Raw genomic sequence first — 11,600 nt, 5'->3', positions numbered from 1 at the left:
AAAAAAGATATTTTAAAATTTATATTTTATTTATTTGCGAGGGAGAGAGAGAGCATGGGTACACCAGGGCCTTCAGCCACAGCAAACAAACTCCAGACGCATGTGCCCCCTTGTGCCTCTGGCTTATGTGGGCCCTGGAAAATTGAGCCAAAGTCTTTTGGCTTTGCAGGCAAACGCTTAACCACCAAGCCATTCCTCCAGCCCCAAGAATGCTAACTCTTCTGGAAGGAGTCTGAATACTGAAGGAGTGTCCTTTCTTCAAAGTCTATTTTAGTCACCCCCCTAGATGAACAAATTTGTAACCCACCTGGTACTATGGGACTCTAACAAATGTAGGAAAGAGAGAGTCATTGATTGGAAGTGCAACTTTTTTTTTGTTTGTTTTTTTGAGGTAGGGTCTCACTCTAGCCCAGGCTGACCTGGAATTCACAATGGAGTCTCAGGGTGGCCTCGAACTCATGGCAATCCTCCTACCTCTGCCTCCTGAGGGCTGGGATTAAAGGCATGCACCACCACGCCCCGCAGAAATGCAACTTTTTGTTTGTTTGTTTTGGAAATGGCCATGGGGAATGTGAGAGAGGGTTTTTGGAAGTCCCTGCATGGAGACCCGATGGAGCCATGAGGATGAATCATGGGTTGCAGGAGAGCCCCCAGGACTGTTTGAAATGCCAGGAGTGTGAGATGGCCACCAAGGAGAGCTGCTGGCTTGGGATTCATTGTTCCCCAGACTGTGAGGAGCCCAGCTGGAGGAGTGGAATTGGAACCCTAGACTTTGGGGTTGTTTTCCTTGCTATGTCCAGTGTCATCTTTTGAGGTGTGAATGTTTATCTATGCCATTATGACTTTTTTTTGCTTTTTTTTTTTTTTTTTGAGGTAGGGTCTCATTCTGGCCCAGGCTAACCTGGAATTCACTATGTAGTCTCAGGGTGGCCTCAAATTCATATGATCCTCCTACCTCTGCCTCCCGAGGGCTGGGATTAAAGGCGTGCACCACCTCACCTGACTCTGTTTGTTTGTTTTTGTTTTATGTTTCAATTTAGAGACCTTGGACTAAGAAGATGTTTGGTTAACACTGGAATTGATAAAATCTATGGGAACATTTTTGGGTTTTTCGTAGGGTCTCACTCTAGCCCAGGCTAACCTGGAATTCACTATGTTATCTCAGGGTGGCTTTGAACTCATGGTGATGATCCTCCTACCTCTGCCTCCTGAGTGCTGAGATTAAAGGCGTGCGCCACCTCGCCGGCAATGGGAACTTTTATAGTTGGACTGAATGCATTACATTTTACGTCATGTATGGTTATGTTTATGAATGCCAGGGGTGGAGTGTGGTGGTTTGATTCAGGTGTCCCCCGTAAACTTATATATTCAGAATGCTTGAACCCCAGCTGATGGCAGTTTGGGAACTGGAACCTTGTTGGAGGTGTGTTGTTTGGGGGTGTTATATAACCAGCTTCCCCAGTGTCGGACCCACTCTCCAGCTGCTGTCATCTACCTGATGTTGGCCAGGCGGTGATGTCACCCTCTGCTCATACCATGTTGTCCCCTGCCATCATAGAGATTCCCCTCAAGTCTGTCCGCCAAAATAAACCCTTTCCTCCCGCAAGCTGCTTTTGGCCGGGTGCTTTGTGCCAGCGACACGAGCCAACTGCAACCCTTGGTGAAGAACAGAATAGTAGATGGATTAGGTCCTCACTAACAGTGATTCTCTGTCAGGTCTAATTTGGACATAACGGCCACACTAGGTTACATTCGATTATAATTTCCATGTGTACACACCTGTCCTCTGTCTGTCCCTCCAACTAGGCTCGGAACAGCTGTCCTGGCCCCTTGGATCCCAGTACCTTCCTGAGCTCAGACTTCCTCCTCCCTGAAGACCCCAAGCCCAAGCTTCCCCCGGTGCCAGCACCACCTCTCCTCCTCCCATACCCCACTGCTGCCAAGGCACAGGACCTAGAGCCCTGCACCCCATCCCCCTTCCCTCCCGTCGCCCCTCCCCCAGCTTTGTTAGCGGAGGAGCCCCTCTTCTCTGCGAGGTTCCCCTTCCCTACGGTCCCTCCCGCTCCAGGAGTGTCCTCACTTCCCGAACCCTCCACCGCCTTTGTTCCTACCCTGCAGCCTGTCCCTGGCCCGGCTCCTACTCCCTTCCCCGTAGACCGTGGAACCCCTGGGTACCCTGAGCCTGCCTTTGGGCCTCCCTTTGTAGTGCCTCAGGGCGTGCAGCCCAGAGGCAAGCCCTCCACCCCATCGCCTGGGGCACAGAAAGCCAGCCCTCCCACCCCGGCCCCTGCCACCGCCAGCCCCGGAGTCATGGCCAGAGACAACAACCCGTGCCTCACTCAGCTGCTCAGGGCAGGTAGGATGAGGGGGCCAGGTGGAGGGAGGAAGTTGGGTACCAAGCTGGAAGGAATAGGGCGGGATTGTGGGGCAAGAAGATGGGGCGGGAAGGCACTGGGGACAACAGCAGGAGTGAAATGGGTCTGCGCTGCTGGGGAGGGGAGAGGGGTCTTGAAGGGTGATGGAATTGATTGGGTCAGTCCAGCGGTCCTCACAGTTCTGACTATGCCCAGCCAAGCCTGAGCAGGCCTTCGAACCACCAGCTGTGTCCAGCGCGCTCCTCCGGTCCCCAGGGTCGCCGGTAAGATGGAGGGCATGGGGAGGTAGGCGTCTACCCAGGACCCTCACCCCAATGCTCTGACCTTCTCCACCCCAGCAGGAGACGGTCCCTGAATTCCCTCGTGCCTTTTTGTCCCCAACCCCGGCCCCTCCACTACCCCGACCATCTCCAGCCCCAGCCACACTGGCCCCTCCCAGGCCCCTGATTGTCCCTAAAGCAGAGCGGCTTTCACCCCCAGCGTCCAGTGGTAAAGAGGGGCTACGGGATTGGGGATCCTAAGGGGTGGAGGGAGAAGGGAGAAGGGCGCTGGTTCTGGGGTCAGGAGGAGAGGGACAGGACGAAAGGACACCTCTCCCTTGTGTCTCGGTCCGTGTCCCTGCCACAGGCAGTGAGCGGCGGCTGTCAGGGGACCTCAACTCCATACCAGCCCCAGGGGTGCCAAGTGTCCTCGTCTCTCCCCCTCAACCCACCCTAAGCCGGGGCCGCGCAGATAACAAGGTAGGACCCATCCTCCCGATCCCCACCCTGCAAGATGGGTTTGCTACCCAAGCATCTACCTCAAGGCTGCTTTCCGGACTCGCTCCATCTTCTGCTCCCCAAGACTGAGAACCGACGCATCACGCACATCTCTGCAGAGCAGAAACGGCGTTTCAATATCAAGCTAGGCTTTGACACCCTTCACGGACTTGTGAGCACGCTCAGCGCCCAGCCCAGCCTCAAGGTGGGAGCGCCACCCCAGCCCAGATCACACCCCTCAGTTATGGGGCCCCTTCATAGACCCCTGCCCCAAAACCAGATCCCAGGGTCGGCCAGCACCGAGGCCCACTCTGGTGGTGCCCACAGGTGAGCAAGGCGACCACACTGCAGAAGACGGCCGAGTACATCCTCATGCTTCAGCAGGAGCGGGCAGCCATGCAGGAGGAAGCCCAGCAGCTGCGCAACAAGATTGAGGAGCTCAATGTAGCCATCAAGTAAGCTGAGGCTGGGCGTGGCTCAGGGGTGGAGCTCCTGCCTAGAATCCCCCAGTGAGGGGCTGGGGGCGTGGCTCAGGGGTGGAGCTCCTGCCTAGAATCCCCCAGTGAGGGGCTGGGGGCGTGGTGCAGTGGTAGAGCTCCTGCCTAGAATCCCCCAGTGAGGGGCTGGGGACGTGGCTCAGTGGTAGAGCTCCTGCCTAGAATCCCCCAGTGAGGGGCTGGGGGCGTGGTGCAGTGGTAGAGCTCCTGCCTAGAATCCCCAGTGAGGGGCCTGGACGTGGCTCAGTGGTAGAGCTCCTGCCTAGAATCCCCCAGTGAGGGGCTGGGGTGTGGCTCAGTGGTAGAGCTCCTGCCTAGAATCCTCCAGTGAGGGGCTGGGGGCGTGGCTCAGTGGTAGAGCTCCTGCCTAGAATCCCCCAGTGAGGGGCTGGGGGCGTGGCTCAGTGGTAGAGCTCCTGCCTAGAATCCCCCAGTGAGGGGCTGGGGGCGTGGCTCAGTGGTAGAGCTCCTGCCTAGAATCCCCCAGTGAGGGGCTGGGGTGTGGCTCAGTGGTAGAGCTCCTGCCTAGAATCCCCCAGTGAGGGGCTGGGGTGTGGCTCAGTGGTAGAGCTCCTGCCTAGAATCCCCCAATGAGGGGCTGGGGGCGTGGCTCAGTGGTAGAGCTCCTGCCTAGAATCCCCCAGTGAGGGGCTGGGGCGTGGCTCAGTGGTAGAGCTCCTGCCTAGAATCCCCCAGTGAGGGGCTGGGGGCGTGGCTCAGCAGGAGAATGTCTGCCTAGCACTGCAAAGTTCTAGTCCACATCAGCACCATTAAAACAGCATCAAGCCAGGTGTGGTGGTGCACGCCTTTAATCCCAGCACTTGGGAGACAGAGGTAGGAGGATCGCCATGGGTTCGAGGCCACCCTGAGTCTACAGAGTGAATTCCAGGTCAGCCTGAGCTAGAGTAGACCCTACCTTGAAAAACCAAAGGGGGAAGAAAAAAAAAAAAAACACAGCACCAAGATAGTACATCGTAGCAGGGGCATAGGAGACATGGTGTTCTCAGATTCCCTGACCCTCTCCACCCCTTCCTTCAGCCTGTGCCAGCAGCAGTTGCCAGCCACCGGGGTGCCCATCACACACCAGCGCTTTGACCAGATGCGAGATATGTTCGATGATTATGTGCGGACCCGCACGCTGCACAACTGGAAGTTCTGGGTCGTATCCTCACTGGGCTCTGCGGCCTGCAGCAAGGGAGGAGGCTGCGGCTGTTCCTGAGACCACAGGCTCAAGGCCTACAGCCCTAGAGACTGGCCTCTGGTTCTGCCTCCTGCTGGCAAGACCTGGGACAGCAGGATTGCCTGGTACAGGCTGCTAGCTGAAAGGGGCAATAGGGGAGGAACTGGGCAGGTGGAAAGTGGGGGGGGGGTCCTGAAGGCAGTCTAGAAGAGTGGGCTGGAGAGATGCTCCATGGTTAAGGCACTTGCCTGCAAGGCCTGACAACATGGGTTCGATTCCCCAGTACCCAAGCAAAACCAGATGCACAAGGTGGCACATACAACTGTGGTTCATTTGCAGTGGCTAGAGGTCATGGCACGCCCATTCTCTCTTATTTGCCTGTCTCTGTCTTTCCCTGTCCCTCTCTAGGGCCTCCAGCCACTGCAAACGAACTCCAGATATTATTTTCAAGAACACACATGTTCTTGAACCAGTGTTTATTGCTGCAAATGAATGGCATGCGCATACATTTTTATTTATTTATTTGAGAGCGACAGACAGAAAGAGGCAGACAGAGAGAGAAAGAATGGGCACGCCAGGGCCTCCAGCCACTGCAAACGAATTGCAGACACACACGCCCTCCTGTGCATCTGTCCAACGTGGGTCCTGGAGAATCAAGCCTCGAACCGGGGTCTTTGGGCTTCACAGGCAAACGCCTTAACTACTAAGCCATCTCCCCTGCCCATGAACGTTAACTTCCTGATTGACCCCAGAGATGTGGGGCAGTTTAGCCCTGCATGGAGCTGTGGAGGGACCGGGGGGAGGGGGGGGAGGTCGCTAAGAGCTAGAGAGGTGGACACTTGTTGGCAGGACACAGTGGGAGTTCTTAGTGATCAAGACTTGGCAGTGACAGGCTTTTCTTAGCACTGGTTTGGGCCAGGCATTGGTGGCTCCATGTGAGGTGGTGGGTTGTCCTTTGGATTACAAGCCTGTTCCTTAACCGTGGAGCAGTTCAGCATTCTTATCCGGCCTCTGTTTGAATCCTTCAATGGGATGGTTTCTACTTCAAGCTTGCATAGCCTTCGCCAGACCTCGCTAGCCTGGCTGGACCAGTACTGCTCGCTGCCTGCTCTCCGGCCAAGTACGTGAGCCCCCTGCCCGTTCACTAGAGCGTGGAGACGTACAGAGCACTAGCCTAGAATCTCCAGTGAGGAGATGGGGAGGGCTTCAGCAGTAGAGCACTTGCCTGCAATCCTCCAGAGAGGGTCTAGGACTGTGGCTCTGGCAGAACACTTCTCTCAAATACATAAGGCGCAGCAACGTGTGCGGCCTTGGGGCAGAGAGTTCAAATCCAGCCTACTCAGTCCCCAACATAGCCAAGTTTTCTTGTGTTTGTATGGCGGATTTGTTTTTCCTTCTTTCAAGGTAGGGTCTCACTGGAGCCAAGGCTGACCTGGAACTCACCCTGTAGTCCCAGGATCCTCCTACCTCTGCCTCCCAAGTGCTAGAATTAAAGGTGTGTGCCACTGCGCCTGGCCAGCCTAGGGTTTTTGGACCACTCCACCATGCCCCCACTAAATGGTTCTCTCACCTCCAGGATACCTGCAGAAAGAGGTCCCAGGAGGCGTGAACTATTTATCCCTGACCTCACAGGCCTCTTTCTCTCCCTCTTTCTCCAGCTGTTCTGAACTCCCTTCGCCAACTCAGCACAACCACAAGTATCCTGACCGACCCGAGCCGTGTGCCTGAGCAAGCCACACGGGCTGTCACAGAGGGCACCTTGGGGAGACCATTATAGTCCTGGCAAAACCTGCCAAGCTCCAGGGACAACTCGTGCGCACTCCTCTCCTGACGCTGACCTTGGCTGGTTTCTTCCCTGAGAGTTGAGCAGCATCCAGGTCTTGTAGCTCCACTTCAAGGGGACGGAGAGGAGCCGAGTTCCCATCCCTGCGCTACCACCAGCGTGAGCCTGGGCTTCACACCTGCTCTTTGGACCTCTATGTTCCCATCAGCAAAACTGGGAGTGGGGGAAGGTCCAAGCAAGACCCAAAGCCTTGGCAGGTGTGACACCGGGGACCTAAAACAGGCTATTTAGGGAGCTTGGAAGAGGGAAGAGCCAGCTGTTTGACAAAGGACATTGGCCTTGGCTCCTGAGCAGGGAGGCAGACTAGAAGACTGTCTCTCTCTGCTTTCCTGCACTGAGATGTAGAGTCACAGCGGGGCTTTCCCTGGGTGGGGCCAGCTGATGCCAGGAGAGACCAGGGCAGAGGCAGCCCTGAGCAAGGCAGGCATCTTGTATGTGTGTGGATGCATGTGTGTGGGTATGGATTTTATAAGGAATTCTTGATCAATAAAAGCAAAAACCATAAGTATGTTGGTGTGACTGTCACCGTGTGTCTTTCTGGGACAACAGGAAGCTGGTAGCAGTAGAAGGTGGGTGTTTTTTTTGTTTGTTTGTTTGTTTGTTTTTTGTTTTTCCCAAGGTAGGGTCTCACTCTGGTCAAGGCTAACCTGGAATTCACTTTGTAGTCTTAGGGAGGTTTGAGCTCATGGTGATCTACCTACCAGTGCCTCCCAAGTGCTGGGATTAAAGGCGTGTGCCACCACCAGGTGGTCTTTCTTTTTATATATTTTTTTATTTTATTCATTTTTATTTACCTATTTGAGAGAAAGAGGGGTGGGGAGAGAGAGAGAGAAAAGAATGAGCGTGCCAGAGCATCCAGTCTCTGCAAACAAACTCCAGGTACATGTGCTACCTTGTGCATCTGGATTACGTAGGACCTGGGAAATCAAACTTGGGTCCTTAGGCTTTGCAGGCAAATGCCTTAGCCACTAAGCCATCTCTCCAACCCTATTTTATTTTCTTTTATAAATATATATTTTATTTATTTTTATTTTTTATTCATTTACTCTAGAAAGGTAGAAAGTGAGAGAGAGGGAATGGGCATTCCACAGCCTCTAGCGCCACTGCAGATGAACTCCAGACGCATGCGCCCCCTTGTGCATCTGGCTAACGTGGGTCCTGGGGAACTGAACCTGGGTCCTTTGGCTTTGCCGGCAAATGCCTTAACCACTTAACCATCTCTCCAGCCCTATATATTTATATTTTTTTCTGGTTTTCTAAGGTAGGGTCTCACTCTAGCTCAGGCTGACCTGGAATTCACTATGTAGTCTCAGGGTGGCCTCGAACTCTCGGTGATCCTCCTAACTCTGCCTCCCGAGTGCTGGGATTAAAGGCGTGCGCCACCATGCCCAGCTCTCCAGCCCTATTTTATTTATTTAAATGTCTTAACCATTAAGCCATCTTCTCTAGACTGCCTATTTTATTTTTTATTTGCGACAGAAAGAGGGACCAAGAAAATGTGTGTGTGTGTGTGTGTGTGTGTGTGTGCGCACACGCGTGTGCATGCTGGGGCCTTATCCCACTGCAAATGAACTTCAGATGCAAACATCTGCAAAGCTAAGGACCCAGGTTTGATTCCCCAGTACCCATGTAAGCCAGATGGCACAAGGTGGTACATTCATCTGCAGTTCATTTGCAGTTGCTGGAGCTCTGTCCTGCCCCCTCTCTCCCTCTCTCTCTCTCTCTCTCTGCCTCTCTCTCTCAAATAAATAATAAACAAAAGTAAAAAGAGGGGCATGGTAGCGCACACCTTTAATCCCAGAACTAGGAAGGCAGAGGTAGCCTGAGACTACATAGTAAATTCCAGGTCAGCCTGAGCTAGAGTGAGATCCTACCTCGAAAACAAATCAATGGTAAAAAGATATATATATATGTATGTGTATGTATGTGTGTGTGTGTGTGTGTGTGTGTGTGTGTGTGTGTATATATATATATATGTATGTATTTATATATATATATGTGTGTGTGTATATATATATATATAAATATATATATAAAGTCTAATGGGAGTGGTGGTGCACATCTTTAATCCACAGCACTCAGGAGGCAGAGGTAGAAGGATCTCTGTGAGTTCAAGGCCAGCCTGGGACTACAGAGTACGTTCCAGGTTATCCTGGCCTAGAGTGAGACCCTATCTCAAAAAAAATAAAAAAAAGGAAGAAAGAAAGAAAGAAAGAAAGAAAGAAAGAAAGAAAGAAAGAAAGAGGGCTGGAGAAATGGCTTAGCGGTTAAGGCTCTTGCCTACAAAGCCAAAGGACCCAGGTTCAATTCCCCAATACCCATGTAAGCCAGATGCACAAGGAGGTGCATGCATCTGGAGTTCATTTGCAGTGGCTAGAGGCCCTGGCGCGCCCATTCTCTCTCTATCTCCTCTCTCTCTCTCTGCTTGCAAATAAATAAGTAAATAAAATTATAAAAAGAAAGCACCCCCCCCCAAGTTTAAAAAAGAAAAATAAGGCTGTTTATACTAAGTCCAAAACAAAAAGGACAGCTTTGTCATTGGATTGAGAAAAAGGAAGCCGGTCCTTGTCAACTCTCCCCCCCACCCAGAGGTGAACCAGTGCCAATTCCCCAAAAAGTACAAACCGGAAGGAAACGAGTCCACTCTGTTTGCTCTGACGGGACAGGGTTCCTGACCAGAGATAGCTGTCTGTCTGTCTGTCTGTCTGTCGGCTTCTGCAGCTGCTTGTCTCTCTTCAGGGCCCTCTTGTAGTCCTTGAGCTGTAAGGCGAGAAAGCTTCCATGCACTATGGAAATAGGATAGGTGGGGGCCACATCTTGGTATTTTCACATGCTCTGTGCTGTGGGGCTATAAACATTTCTTTTTTTTGTTTTGTTTTGTTTTGTTTTTGATTTTCAAGGTAGGATCTTGCTCTAGCCCAGGCTGATCTGGAATTAGTCACAGTCTGTAGAAGCATTTCTTTAACCCAACAGCCATCTCTCCAGCCCCTAGAAACATCTCTTCTCCCACCAAGTAGGTCTAACCCACAGTCAGTCAATCTTTTTGTTGAAATATGAAATGACTCTGGAGTACAGCAAGAGTGTGTTAATATCCTGCTCTGTTTTCTCAGGATAGTGCCACTGGGGGACACTGCGGAAAGGCCCAGAGAGCTTCTCTTTTCATTTTGTTTGTTTTGAGACCTGGTCTCATGTGGCTCAGGCTGATCCCAAACTCCTTCTGTATAGCCAAGGTTTGCCTTGAACTTGTTTTTTTTTTTTTTTTTTTTTAACTTTTAAATTTTATTTTATTTATTTATTTGAGAGAGAAAGAGGCAGAGAGAGGGAGGGACAATGGGCATGCCACAGCCTTCAGCCACTGCAGATGAACTCCAAATACATGTGCCACCTTGGAGCATCTGGTTTATGTGGGTCCTGGGGAACTGAACTTGGGTCCTTAGGTTTCCCAGGCAAGCATCTTAACTGCAAAGCCATCTCTCCAGCCCCAAGTCATCTCTCCAGCCCCTGCCTTGAACTTGTTGATCCTCTGTCTCCACTTCCCGACTGCTGGGATTACAAGTGTGCACCACCATGCCTGGACTGTTCACTTAAAAAAATAAATAATTAATTTGTGAAATAAAGAAAGAAAGAAAGAAAGAAAGAGGCAGAGAGACAGACAGAATGAGCACCCCAGAGTCTCCAACCACTGCAAAAGAACTCCAGACGCATGTGCCACCTTGTGCATCTGGCTTACATGGGTCCTGGGGAATTGAACCTAGGTCCTTTGGCTTTGCAGGCAGCCATCTCTCAAACCCTCCGCTCACTTTTTTCAATGCCCTTTAAATCTGTAATTATTTTGCAAATGAATTAGTTTTTAAAAGTTGTTGCATGCCTTTAATCTCAGCACTTGGAAGGCAGAGGTAGGAGGATCACTGTGAGTTCAAGGCCAGCCTGAGACTACATAGTGAATTCCAGGTCAGCCTGGGCTAGAGTGAGACTCTACCTCAAAAATAAATGAATAAATATAAAATAGAATAAAATAAAGTTGGATGTAGGGGTTGGGGATTTAACTTGGTGGGTGAGCACTTGCTTAGCAAGCACAAGGCCCTATGTGCCGGTCCTCAGCATAAATAAATAAATAAATAAATAAATAAATAAATAAATAAATAAATAAATAAATGACCCTGAAGGAAAATATTGACTATGATGACACAAGCTTGTAATCCCACCACATAGGAAGCTGAGGCAAGAGGATTCATGTAAATACAAGGCTAGCCTGGACTACATAGTGAGTTCCAAGCCAGTTTAGGATACATGGCAAGATCATGTGTTAAAAATAGAGCTTGGGGCTGGACAGATGGCTCGGTGGTTAAGGCATTTGCCTACAAAGCCTAAGGACCCAGGTTCAATTCCCCAGTACCTACGTAAAACCAGATGTACAAAGTGGCAAATGAATCTGGAGTTTGTTTGGTTAGACTGGTTGACAAGAAAGGCCCAGCAATCCTCCTGTCTCTGATCTCCTCAGCCCTGTTATTACAGGCATGTATGAACACGCCTAGCCACCTTTTTCTTTTTCAAATTTTCTTGTAGTACTGGGATCAGCCACAGGGCTAAGTACACACTAGGCAAGCAAGCACTTTATCACTGAGCTACATCCCCAGCCCTTATTTTTGTAAATAATAATTTATTTACTTGCTTATTTGACAGAGAAGAGAATGGGCACACCATTGCCTGTAGCCATTGTGAGCAAACTGTAGACACATGTGCCACATTGTGCATCTGGCTTACATGGGCACTGGGGAATTGAACCTGGGTTCTTAAACTTCACAGGCAAGCCCCTTAACTGCTAAGCCATCCTTCAGCCCCTCCCCCCAACCCCCCCCTTTTTTTTTAACAACTTCCCTTCCATGACTGTAAACAATAACCCATGGTAATGCCCTCCCCTGCCCCCACTTTCCCCTTTGAAAATCC

General features: G+C 51.1%; 1 protein-coding gene across 1 annotated transcript in view; it reads left to right on the top strand.

The window, feature by feature from the left end:
* Nucleotides 1-7,158, top strand: part of Mlxipl (MLX interacting protein like) — a 25,524-nt gene extending 18,366 nt beyond the window's left edge. The window contains exons 3-11 of the mRNA XM_045142893.1: nt 1,807-2,356; nt 2,571-2,638; nt 2,717-2,864; nt 3,003-3,115; nt 3,219-3,338; nt 3,461-3,588; nt 4,669-4,792; nt 5,801-5,930; nt 6,469-7,158. Of these exons, the coding sequence (XP_044998828.1) occupies nt 1,807-2,356; nt 2,571-2,638; nt 2,717-2,864; nt 3,003-3,115; nt 3,219-3,338; nt 3,461-3,588; nt 4,669-4,792; nt 5,801-5,930; nt 6,469-6,587 (1,500 nt within the window). The 3' untranslated portion in view covers nt 6,588-7,158. The remainder of the gene's footprint in view (nt 1-1,806; nt 2,357-2,570; nt 2,639-2,716; nt 2,865-3,002; nt 3,116-3,218; nt 3,339-3,460; nt 3,589-4,668; nt 4,793-5,800; nt 5,931-6,468) is intronic.
* The last annotated feature ends 4,442 nt before the right edge of the window (nt 7,159-11,600 follow it).

Source organism: Jaculus jaculus, chromosome 2 (genome assembly GCF_020740685.1).
Source record: "Jaculus jaculus isolate mJacJac1 chromosome 2, mJacJac1.mat.Y.cur, whole genome shotgun sequence".
NCBI lineage: Eukaryota > Metazoa > Chordata > Mammalia > Rodentia > Dipodidae > Jaculus > Jaculus jaculus.
The sequence above is the reverse complement of the archived record's forward strand: the minus strand, read 5'-3'. Positions and strand labels throughout refer to the sequence as shown.